This window comes from Mesocricetus auratus, unplaced genomic scaffold, assembly GCF_017639785.1.
Source record: "Mesocricetus auratus isolate SY011 unplaced genomic scaffold, BCM_Maur_2.0 Super-Scaffold_100062, whole genome shotgun sequence".
Classification (NCBI taxonomy): domain Eukaryota; kingdom Metazoa; phylum Chordata; class Mammalia; order Rodentia; family Cricetidae; genus Mesocricetus; species Mesocricetus auratus.
In genome coordinates this window covers 1,619,478-1,638,057 of record NW_024429234.1, presented here as the reverse complement: position 1 = coordinate 1,638,057, position 18,580 = coordinate 1,619,478, and the positions used below count along the sequence as shown (strand labels likewise).

At 44.4% G+C, this 18,580-nt stretch overlaps 1 protein-coding gene across 1 annotated transcript in view; it reads right to left on the bottom strand.

Annotated features, from left to right (window-relative positions):
* Positions 1 to 18,580, bottom strand: part of Ranbp10 (RAN binding protein 10) — a 58,039-nt gene that overhangs the window by 14,524 nt on the left and 24,935 nt on the right. The window contains exon 4 of the mRNA XM_040736578.1: positions 1,184 to 1,351. Coding sequence (XP_040592512.1) covers positions 1,184 to 1,351 — 168 coding nt within the window. The remainder of the gene's footprint in view (positions 1 to 1,183; positions 1,352 to 18,580) is intronic.

The window sequence follows — 18,580 nt, the reverse complement described above, 5'->3', positions numbered from 1 at the left end:
TAGGACAAGGCATCAGAATAGTCAGAGTCACTTCCTATGAAATTTGTTTCATGTTTTAAACTTTAATTAATTCAGTTTGTCTTGTGTATGTATTCATGTATGGGAGCCACAGGACAACCTTGGGTAGTTTACACAACCCAAGCTGGCCTTTACCTCATAGAAACCATGTTGCCTCATTTCCCGAATGCTAGAGTTTCAGGCACATGCCATATCTGGCATGCCTTTTCTCTTTCCTCCCCCAAACCCTTTGTTTATATAGTGTTCTTATAGTCCAGACTGGCCTCAAACCCTTTATACAGTTGAGGATGGCCTTGTACTTCTGCTCTTCCTGCCTCTATCCCTCCAGTGCTGGGATTGTAGACATCCACTACCACGTTCAGCTTAAGTTCTGATGTTTCTATACATGTATAGAACAACAGCTCCTTCAGGGAACCTATTAGACCCCCAGCTTTCCCACTGCTATACTCTTTCACTCCACTTGCTTAACATTCACTAGTCCAGCTACTTCTTCTCGAAAGTTCACCCACCCATCTGCCCTGCTGGGCATCTATTCCCATTTCTCATACCCATCACTGGAGAATCAACCTCCAGAGGCTTGCCTTTTCTCCTGGCCCTTTCTCCAGTTCATTTCTCTCTGGATTTTTTTTTTTTTTTTTTTTTTTTTTTGGTAATGCTGTCATGTTGCTGCATGATAAGCATGAACAGGCCAGAGTTCTGTCCCTATCTGACTCCTTCCTATCTGTTTACATTCTGTCTGGCAGCCCTCACTGCTACTTTCAGTGCCCTACTGTCAGAAGAACTGGACAAAGTTTGGACCAGGTTATAGGCATGCAAACCCTAGTCTAAATCATAATCACTGATAACTCCACTTAGGGCCCTCAAATTTCTTCTCTATTAAGTACAACGGACAAGACAAGCCAGGATCATGCCCAGAATACTACAACACTCTCACAACTACCCTGAGCTTGTCCAATAAATGCTGCTGAAGGGACAGTTTAACAAAGGGCATGCCCTGTTGCCTCCCATTCACCTGAAAGGGTTCCAATGGCTGGCAAAGACTGCAGTTCCCCAGAGCTGCGCAGAGGCTCCATGATACTACTTTGACTTCAAGGCCTGCCTTGAGCTTCTCATCAGCCAAAGTGGCTCCACAGACCAGACCCTCCAAGGTCTCCTATGCACCTACCGAGGCTGTGGCCATTCTTGGTGTAGAAGCAGGTGCCATTGATGAGGTTGACACAACAGCCGATCACATCCCCTGTGGTGAATGTGGGACCATAGGGCTGGCCCGTCCCGGAGGAGCAGAAGGAATGCCCATCATCGCCATGGTAACCATAGGAATGTTTGTCCCAACCTGTTGGGAAGAGAGCAGCAATAACTGAGAATATGTACTTGATAGAACTCTGAAGGTCTCAGTTATATCCCCAGGCTTCTTATCCACCTCAGCCAGCACTTAGGGTATGGTCTTTCACAGAGCTGCTGATGGATGTGGTCTTGCTAAGCTGCATACATATTCTGACAGAGTCCACCAGACTATCACCTCTGAGGAACTGAGGCAGGAACCAAAACCTGGAAGGGACTCACTAGAAGACAAATGCAAAAGGGGAATTCTGATGGGTCGATTGTTAAGAGTGCTTTTGTTTTTCAGACAGGATCTTATGAAGTCCATAATAGCTTCAAACTCACTATGTAGCTGAAGCTAGTCGTGAACTTTTGATTCTCCAACCTCTATTTCCCAAGTGCTAGGATTCCAGGAGAGTACCAGCATGCCCAGCTATTAAAAATATGTATATGTGTTTTAACTGGGAAATTCATCTTTTCTTTTTGGTAGTACTAGGGATTGAACTAAGAGTCTTAGGAATGCTAGTCAGGCACTTCACCATTAGGCTCTACTAATTATTTTTTTAACATTTTATTTTTATATATTTATTTACTTAGATGGTTTTGTTTTTGAGACTAAGTTTCTCTATATAGCCCTGGCTGTCCTAGAACTCACTCTATAGACTAAGCTGGTCTTCTACTCACAGAGATTCACCTGCTTCTGCTTCCCAAGTGCTCGCTGGGTCTAAAGGCATGCGTCACCACTGCCTGGCTATAAATAAGATATTTTTAAACTCCAGAATGTTATGTATTTCCTCAGGAATAGCAGCTGCAACAGCAAAGTGGTTTGGAGATAGCATGGGACTTTCCTTTCTGGAAAAGGGCAAGGCTCCATCCCCTCTGCTACTGAGTAATTAACAAACCCCCAACTCCTGGGAGTTTGCAAAGGGGATGTGGAATGTGGAAGGAGCAGAAAGACATAACATGTAAGTAAACAATCAAGTAAGCAAGAAACATCTGGTAGAGGCTGGAGAGATGCTCAGCGGTTAAGAGCACTGGCTGCTCTTCCAGAGGACCTGAGTTCAATTCCCAGCACCCACCTGGCAGCTCACAACCATCTGTAGCTACAGTTCCAGGGGATCCAGTGTCCTTCTTTTCTCTTGGCACTGCATGCATGTGGTACATACATGTACACACACACACACACACACACACACACACACACACACACACACACACACACACAGAGAGAGAGAGAGAGAGAGAGAGAGAGAGAGAGAGAGAGAGAGAGAGAGAGAGAGAGAGAGAGAGAGAGAAAGCAGAATTCTTCTTGCCACAAAGATCAGAGGGAAAGACATCTGAGCAAAAAAAAAAAAAATTCCACAGGTAGTTAGGAAGACAGCAGTTCTCAAATTCCCTTGCAGCCATTGTTCTAACCTCATTAAGAAAGTCAGTTTAGGAGCCTAAAGCTAACAAGCAGGGAGGAGAGCAGAGACAAAAGACATAAAGAGCCCTTAGGAACATCTGGGTACCTGAGACCTGGATGGCACCTGTTTGCTCTTCCAGAGGTCAGTGGGCCAAGCTGGTCAAAGATAGCCTCTCTTCCTTAATGTAGTCAAAGTTCTCGGACTAAGTAACCCTATTTAAGCATCCTTCTATCCACACTACTTAACATCTGCTCATGTAGGTGCTCAAAGAATGTTTGTTAGCGCTGAGGGTAGAGCTCAGTGGTAGAGTGTCTAGCACACATGAGGCTCCTCCACATACAGAGACTAACAATGAAGTTACTTCTGCACTTGGAAAGAGTGGCACAAGCCAAGTGGCAGACATGACTCCACACCAGTAAACAGCTTCATTCCTCTGATTCTCCATTCCTCATCTGTGAAACCAGGCAGAGGATGCAATATCCCTAGAAGCTTGAAAGTCACGTATGGTGCTAAGTCGCCTTCCTATTTAGGGGACTAGTAGTCATGCCTCAGTAAGCTCCTCCTACCCAGCCCCTCTCCTTAAGACTAGTACATTCAGCCAGGCAGTGGTGGCGCACACCTTTAATCCCAGCACTCGGGAGACAGAGGCAGGTGGATCTCTGAGTTCAAGGCCAGCCTGGTCTACAGAGCTAGTTCCAGGACAGCCTCCAAAGCCAGAGAAACCCTGCCTCAAGAAAAAAACAAAAAACAAAAAAACAAAAAACAAGCAAAAAAAAAAAAAAAAAGACTAGTACACTCTTCTCCACTCATTCCCTAAAGCCAACAGCATGCACACTCATTCTTGCATAAAGTTGGGTATGTGTCCAGTAATGAGATTTACCATTCCCACTATAAGACCACAGACATGAAGTTCAGTGGTTGATTGCTTGCCTAGCATGCTTAAAACCCTTCTGGGTTTGATGCCCAGCACCACAAAACAAGGACTAGAGACAGCTTCATCAAAGGACAGCAGGACACAGGGTCATAAGAGGACAGGTGGGCACTACTGTATGGGCTCTATAGGGAATCATATCCAGTTAGCTCTGATTCAGAACGATGGGGCTGTGTAAATGGGGGTAACACTCTAACAGAATGCCACCAAACTCACCATTCCTCCTTCTCCAAAGAAATTAGGTATTGCTACTCTCAAAAGGAACTAATCACACAGGCACTCTAGCAGGAAAGCCAATGTCAGGGTGCCCTGCCACACATCAAGTACTTACCCAGATGTCAGTAACACAAAAGGAGAGCAAGCTACATTCAGCCCAGGAGGCTCCATGTGTACAGTTTAGGAACCCCAGTACCACCCACTTCTCTGACTCATTATCAAAATGGGGAGACCCAAAACAAAAGTACAGGGTGGCTGAGGAAATGGTTCATTGTCTTGGTATCCCCAGACATCATGCATGGGACATCCCAGACATGAGAGACTCTCTGTGGGAGTCCACCCATGCCACTGCCACCCACGAGGCTGCAGTCTCAAAGTAACAGGGACTGTAAAAGACTCTACTGCCAAACCACTCCATCAGCGTATTCGGTCAAAACTGTGGAAGGGGACCTGGGCTGTGGCTGCCAACTAGGTCCCAGCCCAACAGTGCCATACAAAGGGGCCAGCCCATGCCTTACCCACAAAGCTACCCTGAGCCAGGACCTTCAAGCTAGTTACTCAACAGCAGTGGGATCAGAAAACGTCATTTTATTTCGGCTAGGGTCTCACTATGTTGCCCTGGCTGATCTCAAATTACAGGTTCAAATGATCTTACTGACTTATTAGCATTTGAGTCTGAATCCCACCTCTTTCACTCAGCTCCTGAGTTCACTCAGCTGAATTTCTTTCAGGGATAGCAAGACTCAATGAGACTGTGCATGAGATACAAGCCACAAGCAATATTTCTAGTAAGGTTCTTTCCTCTTACCACTTTGAACACCAGCTTAGTAATCCCTCCTGGGTGCTCTGGACTTCTAGCTCCCTTTTGCCCTGCAGTGGCAAACCAGGGTCACCATCCACTTCTCTCAACAAACAGCTTGAAGGGTCCATTAGCAGAAGACCCAGGCCTACTCTGTTCTTGCTTATCCATAGCTTACAGAACATGCAGCATTCAAGGGCAATGCCCAGGGAATCTCAAGATTGCACCCTCGGGGTCTGCTGTGGAAAGGAATGTGCTGGGATGGCTGGCTGGGGGTTTCCTAAGCCTGAGGCTACTAAGAAGATAGCCAAGCACTATGTGGGACTTCACTAGTACTGATACACTCCATTCAAAAGTCCAGTAGACATGCTTTCTCTATAACCCCAACTATATTAAAAAATCTGACAGAGTTGGGTGATGGCGCAGGCCTTTGATCACAGCACTCGGGAGGCAGAGGCAGGCGGATCTCTGTGAGTTCAAAGCCAGCCTGGTCTACAGAAGGAGTTCCAGGACAGCCTCCAAAACAATACAGAGAAACCCTGTCTCGGAAAAAAAAGTGACTTTTTAGGGCTGGAAAGATGGCTCAGCAGATAAGAGCACTGGCTGCTCTTCCAGAGGACCCAGTTCAATTCCCAGCACCCAATGGCAGCTCACAACCATCTGTACACTCTGAACCACAGCTATAATACATTCTTCTGGCCTCCACAGACACTGCATGCATGTAGTGCACAGACATTCAAGCAGGCAAAACACCTATGCACATATAAAAAAAATAGGAAGAAAGAAACACATCTTGTTTGTGTCATCATCCCTGGTGTTCAGGAGTCTAGACCTAAGACTGTCCAAGAGGATCTAGCTAGGTCTGGCTAGGTCTAAGCTGAAAGGCATCTATCTCACCTGCCTGAGTTATTTTTCTAAACCCCAGAATCTCTAGGGAAAGCTGGGTTTGTCACACTGAACCATGTTAAGGAAAAGGGATGGCACTGTTCTATACAATGGGGGTGTGCAGCCTCAACTCCAGGACTATTTATTGTCTCTCTAGGGTTGAGTCTGGCTTCTGTTCATTTCCCACAGGGCTTCTTTCAAATCTCTGGGGAGGGTTTATGGATGGGTGGTGTGTAGGTAAAGCAGGAAGAAGCCTGACTTTGTATGCATCCCCTAAGAGATACAGGTAAGTACGAACAAAAGGCTCCCCTTCCCCAAAGGTAGCCAAGACACTACTGTTTTTTGACAAAGATCTCTATACATAGCACTGGTTGTGAGGGTTGGGGCAGCAACTGTTCTCCACTCTGTTCTAGCCTGATGTGGCCCCAGCCTCACCAGAGTGCACTGGAGAAACTGTTTTCAAAGGCTAACAAGCTCAAATTTTAGAGCTGGCCCTTTCACTGTAGGTGGTGGTGGCAGCAGTGGTGGCACACACCTTTAGTCCCAGCACTCAGGAGGCAAAAACAGGTGGATCTCTGTGAGTTCAATACCAGCCTGGTCTACAGAACAAGTTCCAGGACAGCCTCCAAAGTTACATAGAAACCTTGTCTCAAAAACAAAAACAAAACAAAACCCTCCAAAACAAACAACAGCAACAACAAAACAAATCTTATTCTCAAAGGTCCCAATTTGCCCTGAAAAAAATACAGTATCTTTTTTTTTTTTTTTTTGAGATGAAGTCTTGCTATGTTGCCCAGGCTGATCTTGAATTCCTGGCTTCAAATGATCCTCCTACCTTGACCTCCTAAGTAGCTGGAACTACAAATATATACCCTGTGCTCAGTTTGAAAACGAATTTGTTGTTTAGACAGTTTCTCTGTAGCACAAGTCTGTAACTCAAAGTGATCCTCCTGCTTTAGCTTCCCAAGTGCTGGGATTACAGGCATGAACCAATACACTGAAAAACAATCTAAGTCCAGTACATTTAATAGAGAACCAAGAACTGATATATGAAAGAGCAGAATGCTACAATCAACTCCAATGTCTAGTAAGAATTTTAGGGTTGCCTTGAAGTACCCTATAGAACTGAACTACTGGGTAACAACTAACTAGCTTCTTCCCTCCAGCAGTTTCAGCTAGGCACTGACTTAGGAGGCATGTACAGAACTACAATACCAACAAGCGAAGTATGGCTACCAGTTCTGTGCCCAGGGATTCTGCTGTAGTGAGAAGGAAGAGCACCCAAAATCTTAGTGAGGCCCTAATGTTCAACTCACCCAGCTGGAGAGAGGCACAGTATCTCTCACAAAGGTTTAAGCATCACATGGCAAACCCTTATGAAGCACTAGCTCCTGAGAGGAAAGATGTTCCAAGAGATGGTGGCTGAACAACAACAACTACAAAAAAAAAAAAGTGCTGGGTGCTAGTGAGCAACAAGGGTCCCAGCCTATATGACTACATGACGAAAGAAAGAAAAATTCCTATTTGGCATTTCCCAACTATTAGAAACCCACCTACACGCCAGCAGTATCTAAAACATCTGCATTATACCAGCACCTGCAACTAGTATTTACTTCAGCGATTTTCCCCTGCTTGAGTGGCACCCTTAGGAAGGCAGAGGAAGGACACTGAACATCCTGTTATTTATTCACCCTCTCACATGATCTCTCGGTGGCTCCTTTCCTAAGCTGTGCAGATGCGACAGGTGAGCTATGTGCAGAATGTGGCCCAGTTAGCAGAGGCAGTTTTCCTGCTGGAAATACCCTGCAGACAGCCCACTCACTGCAGGCTTGGCAGGGAAGGTTCCTTTCCACCAACTGTGGAGACAAAGCAGACTGTTCCACCCTATGTATTCCCCCATCTCAGTCCCCAGCCCAGCTGCTCCAGGAGATACACTCCCAATACCTAACCATGATCCTTCCAGACATTCCTTTCCAACAATTAAGGAAAATAGTGGGTTTGAATTCTCCTCTGAGGGGTTGTAGCAGTCAAGGTAATATATGCAACATCATGAGAACAGTCACCTTACTACAGAAAAGGCAAGTAGGAATGGGCCTCCTTTTGGCACAGCATGAGTTTCCCTGCTTCCATCTGAGGCAACATCCATCCGTCCCCCAACCTCTTAAAGCACCCAAGCATGGAAGAAGCCCAAACGCCTGGTCTCCATCCACAATCCTGCTTTATTCATCTAGCTTCCTCAATCTAGGGATCCCTGCCCCTTCCTGCTAGTTCTCCAAGGCAGCAGGCAGCTAGATTTACCTGCCAGTAGATCATTCAACCTTGCCTCTGTCATTTAGCCCAGGGTTCCAACATTCTTATTTTGGAGCCACATCTGTTCCAAGTGATTTCACACTTAAGGAATAAAACACCTTGCAAAAGATAAACAAAACTTCCCTATCTTCTAACAGAAACTTCTGACATTGCAAATTTAGACACTCCCTCATGCTTTCAAAAAACTGAGCAGGACAGCCTCACGGGGTGTGTGTGGGGGTGTTCCTGTTATCATCTGCACCAGTGAGTCCCACAGTGCCATCCCTCTGCCCCAACAGCCATGAAGGCAAAGATGCTCCACTGAACCAGTAACCCACAAAAACACATCAGAAACATCAGCGCTCTGACCATGGACTCAGCCACCTTCCATAATACTACTCCTACTATGGCAGTCTACACTCAAATAAGAAAGCAAGCACTTGAGGGGAAGTGCAGTCTCCTTTTAGTTTTCTAGAAACAGGGTCTCTCTATTATGTTGTCCTGGAACTCATTATGTAGACCAGGGTGCCTCAAGCTCACAGAGATCCACTTGCCTCTATCTCCCAAATGCTTGAATTAAATGCATGGGCCACTATGAGCAGCTTCAAAAAGTAGTTTCAATGAAAGCTAACTCCAATCTATACGCAGACACAGGAGAACTTTAAACACACAGATGCTCCCTTTTTTTCAGGTAGAGAAAATTTACCTTTTCCAACAGTGGCTATACTTCTGCACCCCTTTTTTGTATCAGGTAGAATTCTTAGTATTTTAGAGAAATAAACCCATGTATCAGTGTGTGGTGGTACACACCTGCAATACCAGCATGTAGAATGCTCAGACAGGAGCATTCAGTTTGAAGCTACCCTGGGATATACTGTGAGATCCTATCTGAGACCCTCCCTGCAAAAGAATTAATCTTTAATTCCTATAGCTACCACCCTATTTATATGCTAACATATCTCTTCCATTTTACAGATGGAGAAACTCAAGAACCAAGCAATTAAGCAACCATTCTAGGTAAGAAGGCTGCAAGAGTGCAAACGCAGGCAGTGTGGCTTCCCAGCCCACGGCTCAGCCACCGAGCTACAGTTTCACACACCAACCACACAGCCCTCAAGATTTTCCAGGCTGACAAGATGTCTCAGCAGGTAAAAGTGCTTGCTGTCAAACCCGGTAACTTGATTTCAATCTCCAGGACTCAAAGGTAGAAGAGAACTGACCACTGCAAGTAGTCCTATGACCTCCATGAAACACATACATACACACACAATGTAAGATCTGCTTTCTTACATGAGCAAATACGAGCCAGTCCTATAAGTACAAGGCGGTAGAGCCCCATCACAATCAGTGCTCCAACCCTAAGGCACAGGGGATAGGCTGAGCTCCAAACTAAGGGTCATCCAAGCTAAAGGCAGGTCCCAAGCCAAGAGGATCTGATGCAAAACTGGTTCCAAAACCACAGGTGACGTACTGAAGCTCATCATGTTGAGGCAAAGCAAAGCACAAGAACAATTTCAACCCAAAGCCATTTTCAAGGAAGGCCCTGCACACACTCTGTTTTTTTTGTTTGTTTGTTTTTTGTGGTTTTTTTTTTTTTTTTTTGGTTTTACGAGACAGGGTTTCTCTGTATTGTTTTGGAGGCTGTCGGTCCAGCCTGGCCTCGAACTCACAGAGATCCGCCTGCCTCTGCCTCCCGAGTGCTGGGATTAAAGGTGTGCGCCACCACCGCCGGGCTCCTGCACACACTCTGGATGAGTCATGATTAAAGATGTATTCCACAGCCAGGTATGGTGGCATACACCTTTGATCCCAGCACTCAAGGCGCAGAGTCAGGCCTGAACCCAAGGCCAGACTGGTCTACACAGTGTTCCAGGACAGCCATGGCAATACAAAGAAAAAGAAAAGAAAAAAGAAAAAAAAATGACATCCATCCACACCTGCAACACTCCTTCCTCACAAACATCTTTTACAAGGCTCAGAAGACGTAGTACTAGGAACTGAGGATCATGTATTTCTCAGTATTTCTCAGTAGCAGCACCAGGGCAGTTCAGGCCTGGGCTTCCTAAGTTAGCATCTTCTCTCTGACTGATTTTAACAAGAGCTGCTTGACTCAGGCTCCCAGCCTGTTTCTAATGTCACTGAGATTCAGCATCAAAACAGCCATGTTTTGAATTAATAAAAACATTTTATTTTTTTAATTTGCCAGGCGGTAATATCGCACACCTTTAATCCCAGCACTTGGAAGGCAGAGACAAGCAGATCTCTAAATTCAAGGCCAGCCTGGTTTACATCATCAATTCCAAGACAGCCTGGGCTACAAAGAGAAGCCTGTATTAAAAAAAAAAATCAGGGTCTAGAGAGATGGCTTAGTGGTTAAGAGCACTGGATGCTCTTCCAGAGGTCATGAGTTCAATTCCCAGTACCCACATGGTGACTTACAACTGTCTATAATGGGATCTGGTGCCCTCTTCTGGCTTGTAGGCATACATGCAGACAGAACACTGTATACACAATTTTAAAAAATCAACCATGTTGAGATAAGTTCCTGTTATCCCAGATCTCTCCAAGACCTGGGAGAGGATTTTGTTAAAGGCTTTTTCAGCATCCAGTGAGATGATCATGTGATTTTTGTTTCTCAGCTTGTTTATATGGTGGATTACATTGATGGATTTTCATATGTTGAACCATCCCTGCATCCCTGGGATGAAGCCTACTTGATCATGGTGGATAAGTTTTCTGATGTATTCTTGGATCCGATTTGCCAGTATTTTATTGAGTATTTTTGCATCAATGTTCATGAGGGATATTGGTCTGAAGTTCTCTTCCTTAGTTGTGTCTTTGTATGGCTTGGGAATCAAGGTTATTGAAGCCTCGTAGAAAGAGTTTGGCAAAGATCCTTCTGCTTCTATTTCGTGGAATACTTGGAGAAGAATTGGTATAAGCTGTTCTTTGAATTTCTGGTAGAATTCTGCACTAAGGCCATCTGGCACCGGGCTTTTTTTGATTGGGAGACTTTTGATGACTGCTTCTATTTCCTTAGGGGTTATAGGTCTATTTAAATTGCTTATCTGTTCTTGATTTAATTTTGGCAAGTGATATCTATCCAGAAAATTGTCCATTTCCTTTAAAATTTCAAATTTTGTGGAGTACAGGTTTTCAAAGTATGACCTGATGATTCTCTAGATTTCCTCAGTGTCCGTTGTTATGTCCCCCAACATCAAACTAAATGGACAGAAACTCAATGCAATTCCTCTAAGATGAGGAACAAGACAAGGATGTCCACTCTCTCCATACCTCTTCAACACTGTACTTGAAGTTCTAGCCAGAGCCATATGACAACAAAAGGAGATCAAGGGGATACAAATTGGAAAGGAAGAAGTCAAATTTTCACTATTTGCAGATGATATGATAGTTTACATAAGTGACCCAAAAAACTCTACCAGGGAACTCTTGAAGCTGATAAATACTTTCAGCAAAGTGGCAGGATAAAAGATCAACTCAAGAAAAGCAGTAGCCTTAGCCGGGCAGTGGTGGCACACGCCTTTAATCCCAGCACTCGGGAGGCAGAGGCAGGGCTGGACTGATAGCCTCCGAAACAATACAGAGAAACCCTGTCTCGTAAAAACCAAAAGAAAAAAGAAAAGCAGTAGCCCTACTATATAGAGACGATAAGAGGGCTGAGAAAGAAATCAGAAAATCACAATAGCCACAAACAACATAAAATACCTTGGGGTAACGCTAACCAAACAAGTGAAAGACCTGTATAGCAAGAACTTTGAGTCTTTTTTTTTTTTTTGGTTTTTTTTTTTTTTGGTTTTTTCGAGACAGGGTTTCTCTGCGGCTTTGGAGGCTGTCCTGGAACTTGCTTGGTAGTCCAGGCTGGTCTCGAACTCACAGAGATCCGCCTGCCTCTGCCTCCCGAGTGCTGGGATTAAAGGCGTGCGCCACCAACGCCCGGCGAACTTTGAGTCTTTAAAGAAAGAAATTAAAGAAGACACCAGAAGGTGGAAAGATCTCCCATGCTCTTTGGATAGGATCAACATAGTAAAAATGGCAATCTTACCGAAAGCAATATACAGATTTAACAAAATCCCCATTAAAATCCCAGCACAATTCTTCACAGACCTTGAAAGAACAATAATCAACTTTGTATGGAAAAACAAAGGACCCAGGATAGCTAAAAACCTTATTCAACAAAGCAACATCTGGAGACATCACCATCCCTGACTTCAAGCTCTGTTATAGAGCTATAGTCCTGAAAACAGCTTGGTACTGGCACAAAAATAGACAGGTAGACCAATGGAATCAAATTGAACACCCTGATATTAACCCATGCATGTATGAACAACTGATTTTCCACAAAGAAGCTAAAAATATACAATGGAAAAAAGAAGGCATCTTCAACAAATGGTGCTGGCATAACTGGATGCTGGCATGTAGAAGAATGCGGATAGATCCATGTCTATTGCCATGCACAAAACAGTCCAAATGGATCAAAGACCTCAACATAAATCCAGCCACACTGAACCTGTTAGAAGAGAAAGTGGGAGGCACCCTTGAACAAATTGGTACAGGAGACCGCTTCCTGAACATAACTCCAGTAGCACAGACACTAAGATCGACAATTAATAAATGGGACCTCCTAAAACTGAGAAGCTTCTGTAAGGCAAAGGACACAGTCAGCAAGACAAAAAGGCAACCCACAGATTGGGAAAAGATATTCACTAACCCCACATCTGACAGAGGGCTGATCTCCAAAATTTACAAAGATCTCAAGAAGCAAGTTTCCAAAACACCAAAGGATCCAATCAAAAAATGGGGTACAGAACTAAATAGAGAATTCTCAGTAGAGGAGACTAAAATGGCTGAGAGACACTTGAGAAAGTGCTCAACATCCCTAGCCATCCGGGAAATGCAAATCAAAACAACTCTGAGATACCATCTCACTCCTGTCAGAATGGCGAAAATCAAAAACACCCAATGACTCCTTATGCTGGAGAGGATGTGGAGTCCATTGCTAGTGGGAGTGCAAACTTGTACAGCCACTTTGGAAATCAGTATGGAGATTCCTCAGGAAAATGGGAATCAGTCTACCACAAGACCCAGCAATTCCACTCTTAGGCATATACCCAAAAGATGCACATTCATACAACAAGGATGTCTGTTCCACTATGTTCATAGCAGCATTATTTGTAATAGCCAGAACCTGGAAGCAACCTAGATGCCTCTCAACCGAAGAGTGGATAGAGAAAATGTGGTACACTTACACAATGGAGTACTACTCAGCGGAAAAAAACAAATGGATTCTTGAAATTTCCAGGCAAATGGATAGCACTAGAAGAAACCATACTGAGTGAGGTAATCCAGTCACAAAAAGAGAAACATGGTATGTACTCACTCATTTATGGATTTTAGACATGAATCAGGGGAGTACCAGCATATAATCCCACTGCCAGAGAGTCTAGGAAACAGAACCATCATCCAGCGACTGATGAAAGCAGAGGCAGATACCCACAGACAAACACTAAACTGAACTCCTGGAATCCAGTGTCAGAAAGAGAGAACTGATGGGCAAAAGAGTTAAGAGTGGGCTGGCTTAACCTACAGAAACAGTTGACCTGAACAAAGCGGAGCTCTTGAATTCCAGATTGATGGGTGTGGAAACATGGGACTGACCTAGACCCCCTGAATGTGGGTATCAGTGAGGAGGCCTAGGTAATCTATGGGGCCTTGGGTAGTATTTATGCCTGGTGTATAAACAGACTTTGAGTGCCCATGCCACATATGGGAGGCTCTCTTAGCCGGGACTCTAGGGGGAGGGCCTAGGCCCTGCCCTGGATGAAATGATAGTTACTGGAGATCCACGATGGAGGGCCTCACCCTCCCTGGGGATCGGAATGGAGATTGGGTGGGGGGCTGGGGAACTGGTGGGGAGGGTGGGGGAAGAAGGGGAGGGAGCTGGGATTGACATGTGAAACAAGATTGTTTCTAACCTAAATAAAAAAAAATAATTATTATTTTAAAAAAATCATTCAATAAAATTTGAGGCAGCATCTCACATAGCACAGGCTGCCTCAAAACTCACTATATAGCCAAAATAATTTTGAATCTCTACTTCATCTGGCCTCTACCTCCCAGAGTGCTGGGATTATAGGTATATACCACCATATCCCATAGTTTTCTACAGTGCTGGCCATCCAAAGTTTTGCATGTCGTAGACAAACACTGAGCTACATCCCTAGGTTTAATGAAAGATTTTTGAAATGGTCAGCAACTCTCTGGAGGCATGCTAACAGCTAGCAGACCAACCGTCCACTACTCTAAAACACTATGTCTTGTTCAATCACTTCTCAAAGAGCTAGTCAGTCATCCTATCTTCTCATCAATCTTGCCCAGGTCACATCATGAAGTTCTGGGTCACTGAGACAGGTTCTAATTGGTCTCCTTGTACCCGTCCTTCCAAGCTGTACTATGGTTTCCTCAAAACACCCAACATATCACTTACTGGGCCCTGTCAATCATATAGCCCAGTCCCACCTGCCTCACCCATTTCTTTACAACTTGGCTCTTGCACCTCCTCCATCAGGACCATTATTCTACCTAGAACTTTCTTTCCCTTCTGACCTTCCCTCACCACTTGGCATCACCACTCCAGGCCTGACTCCTCCTCATCCTTTAACTTGCAGCCTGAATGCCACTGCATTAGGAACACCTGACTCTAGGACATTTTTATTACACCCTAAGCACTCCCTTCAAGGAACCTACCAAATGTAAAGTGCCCAATGCAGGGCTCTCAACTCCACATTTCTTTCCTACTAGGCAGAGTTTCACAGAGAGGGAGACTGTATTTCAGGGCTAGACTCAGTACTCATCACAAAGCACCTACACAATGCACTATTAGGGCCTCATAGATATAATGAATGAGATGCTCCCTGTAACGCATCGAACAGAGACAGGGCCTAAAACACAAAGGCACTTGGTTATCCTCTGCTCCAAAAGCAAAGTGCCTGGGGGCCAAGAAATAATCTGTTCACTCAATGCTGTGATGGGACCTGAGAATAGCTTTCCAAGCTTCCCATGCAAAGAGAGGCCTGTTTGGTGATACTTCCCCCAGAAGCTTCACAGCACAACGAGTCAGAGTAGAGCTGCTAATGCTATTGTTCACACCCAAAGCTGGTCTAGAGTAGACAGACCTCCAAAGAGATGATGGCACCTGCCCTGGCAAGTTTCCCTGCAACACTGGAAAGGCCAGCCTACAGGGGCTAACAACAGGGCCTCCTTGGTCCAGGATCAAGGGTGATCCTTTTCATTCCGGTGGCCTCTTTCAGGATGAAAGAGTATTGCCTGCCACCACTTATAAATGCTGAAGCAGCAGCCTGACACTGGACCCCACCCAGCAATTCCAGGCAAGTTGCCAGGACACGAGAAGGGCAGGCACTTCACTCCCACAAGCAGCCAGAGGGCTCAGCGCACCCCTCACATCACAGTTCTTATCCCTGTCTGATGAAAGCTTTTCTTTTGTTTGTCTAAAACAGAGTTTCACTTACATAGCACAAAATGATATAGAACAGGCTAGTTTCAAACTCAGATCCACCTACCTCTGCTGGGATAAACACAAGAGCCATCATGCCTGGCTATTTGTTTTTAATTTGAAGAACATTTTACTATATAACCTAAGCTGGCTGAGAACTCAAGCCTCCTGCTGCAGGTTCCTGACAGATGTGTGCCAGCACACACAGCCCTGAATGAGTTCTTGTACTTTGCTGTAACTCCCAACTGGTACCTGGATATCCATGGCTCCCCAGAGAGGAGTGACTAAGCCCTACTTCCTACTCCTCCCTTTGTGTTGAGCATAATCCATACACCCATCTCCAGGTGACCTGCAAACAAAAGCACAAAAGGCCTTTACCACATGCTGGGGACAAACCCCACACTCACAAATCCAACATGCTTTGATTTCTCACCCAAACAGCCCTCAAAACAAAACAAAAATGCTTTCTCTAAAATTTACTGAGTCATAAGGTTTCTTGTTCTGTTTTGGTTTGTGGGTGTAGTGTACTGGAAGAAGGGATGCATGTACTTGTCAATGTGGGTGCACCTGCATACAGGTGTATAGGTACATGGGACAGTGTGCAGAGGTCAACACTGGATGTCTTTCCTCAATCACACCATCTTTTATATTTTGAGACCGGGTTTCTTGCTGAACTTTAAGTTCACTGACTCAGCTAGGCTGGCTGGTCTATGCGTTTCAGGGATCTCCCTGTTTACACATACACACACAACACAGTACTGGGATTACACATGTGTGCTACCACGCCCAGTTTTTATGTGGGTTCTGAAGACCCAAACTCATATCTTCAAGTTTATCCAGCAGGCACTTTACTAACTGAGCCATATCCCTGCCCACTTAAGTTTTTTCTTTCTTTTTGTTTGTTTGGTTTTTGGTTTTCAAGATAAGAGTTTCTCTGTGTAGCTCTGGGTATCCTGAAACTAGCTTTGTAGAACAGGTTAACCACAAACTCACAGAGATCCACCTGCTTCTGCCTTTCAAGTGCTGGGATTAAAGGCATGTACCATCACTGCCAAGCCCACCTAAATTTTTCTAAACTTGCAAATAGAAAATAATATAGGGTAAGTAGTTTAGGTCAGAGGTAAAGAGTTTACAAGTGCAAGACCCTGGGTTCAATTCTCATCATCAACCTCCAAAAGAAAAAGTATATATATATATATATCCTTCAAAATAAGGAACCTCTCCCAATGACCTAGCAAAAGTCTCTCAACAAAACCAGATATATCCCATTATCTCAGTGTAAACACATTTAAAACATTAACTGCCTACTTTAGGAGATGGGCAGTACTAGGACCAAGCTCACAACCTCATTACTAAGCTACATCCTCAGTCCCCATTCCATTTATGACTAAATGCTTCCAGTTAATGTCTTAGGGTGAGAAAAGAGTCTTTTTGTAAACCATCATCTACCACTTCTTACAGTTCCCTGACCAGCCAGTTCTCAAAGTTCTTAGTCCCAGCCGGGCGTTGGTGGCGCACGCCTTTAATCCCAGCACTCGGGAGGCAGAGGCAGGCGGATCTCTGTGAGTTTGAGGCCAGCCTGGTCTACAGAGCAAGTTCCTGGACAGCCTCCAAAACAACACAGAGAAACCCTGTCTCGGAAACAAAAAACAAAAAACAAAAAGAAGTTCTTAGTCCCAGCTTTAGTTCCTCTGCCCCTCATTCTTCTACATGGAGTTAGGGTGAATTAATGTGGTAACATTCTGCCTATACAAAACAATCCTGTAGCCCCCAGCTATTACTGAAGAAGAAAAGAGGAAGAGGAGACTACCATCACCATGCCCTTGGCAAGAATACAAGCCCTTCCTCCAATTGGCCAATTCTGACTACCCCTCAGGGAACCATGCCCCCAGACAGAAAACCCATGTATGTACTCACAGGCACACACCACAGACCATTGTTCAGTCCATCTGAAAAATCTTCAATATCAGGCAAAAACACCTACCACTGTCTCTCCCCTCATTAAACATTTCTGCACCTATCATGGAGTATTACATACCTGGGATATAATAAGTGTTCATAGAATGGATAATTCAACCTCCTATATTATATCAAACACCAGTACTATTCATAATGGAGAAATAAAAGGTACTTTCCCTTTAAAACAACAAAAAAATTGTCTTTCCCCTGTCAAATACAAAACAGTATAATCATTAAGATCAACATAAAGGGCCACAAATATGGCTCAGACCATAAGGGCATATGTCTCCAAGCCTGCCAACCTGAGTCCAATCCCAGGAACACACAGTAGAAGAACAGAACTGATTCCAGCAAATTCCTCTTTGACTTCCACGTGTGCACCGTGACATGAACACAAAAAATAAATAAAAATGTTAATACCTCCTCCTCCTGACAAAACAAAACAGGGTTTCTCTGTGTATTCCTGGCTGTCCTGGAACTTGATCTGCAGACTAGGCTGGCCTTGAATTTACAGAGGCAGAAGCAAGTGGAGGGGAGGAAAGGAGAGGGGAGGGGAGGGAAGGAAATGTCAGTACAGCATTTTGGAACAATTGTTTGTAGGGCTTGCTAGTTCCAAACTGGCCTAGCCCAAAACCTGGTAAAGGCTCATAATGGCATAGGCTCAGACGCTGGAGGATCAGAGTTCAAGGTCACTCTTAGCTATATAGAGAGTTTGAGGCTAGTTTGGTATACATGAGACTATGATTTCCTATCCCCTGCACCACCCCAAAAGGTCTTTTAGACAAATATAAAAACTCTGACATCTTCACTATATTAAAACATTAACACCCCTCCCTAAATAACACTAGAAGAAAAAATAAGCAGTTTGCACAAAGATGTTTCTAAGCCTGGCCAAAAAGCAAGCCCTGTTGAGTAGATAGCTCAGTGGGAGAGCATTTGCCTAGCATGTAAAAGGTCCTAAGTTCAATACCCCAGCAGAATACAAACTTTAATTTAAAGAAAAATATGTCAAGCCCAGCAGAGAGAGAGGAAGGTTGGAAGACTATTGAGTTCAAGCCAGACTGAATTACATAGGAAGACTATGCCTCAAAACAAACTCCTTCACATAAACACAAATATCCAATAGGAAGGTTTGTAGTTATGGTATATCCAAAGAAAATGGATTCACTGGGTCCACTGATAGTGAACAAACACAGAAAGCAATAATATGTCCAGCAACTGCATAT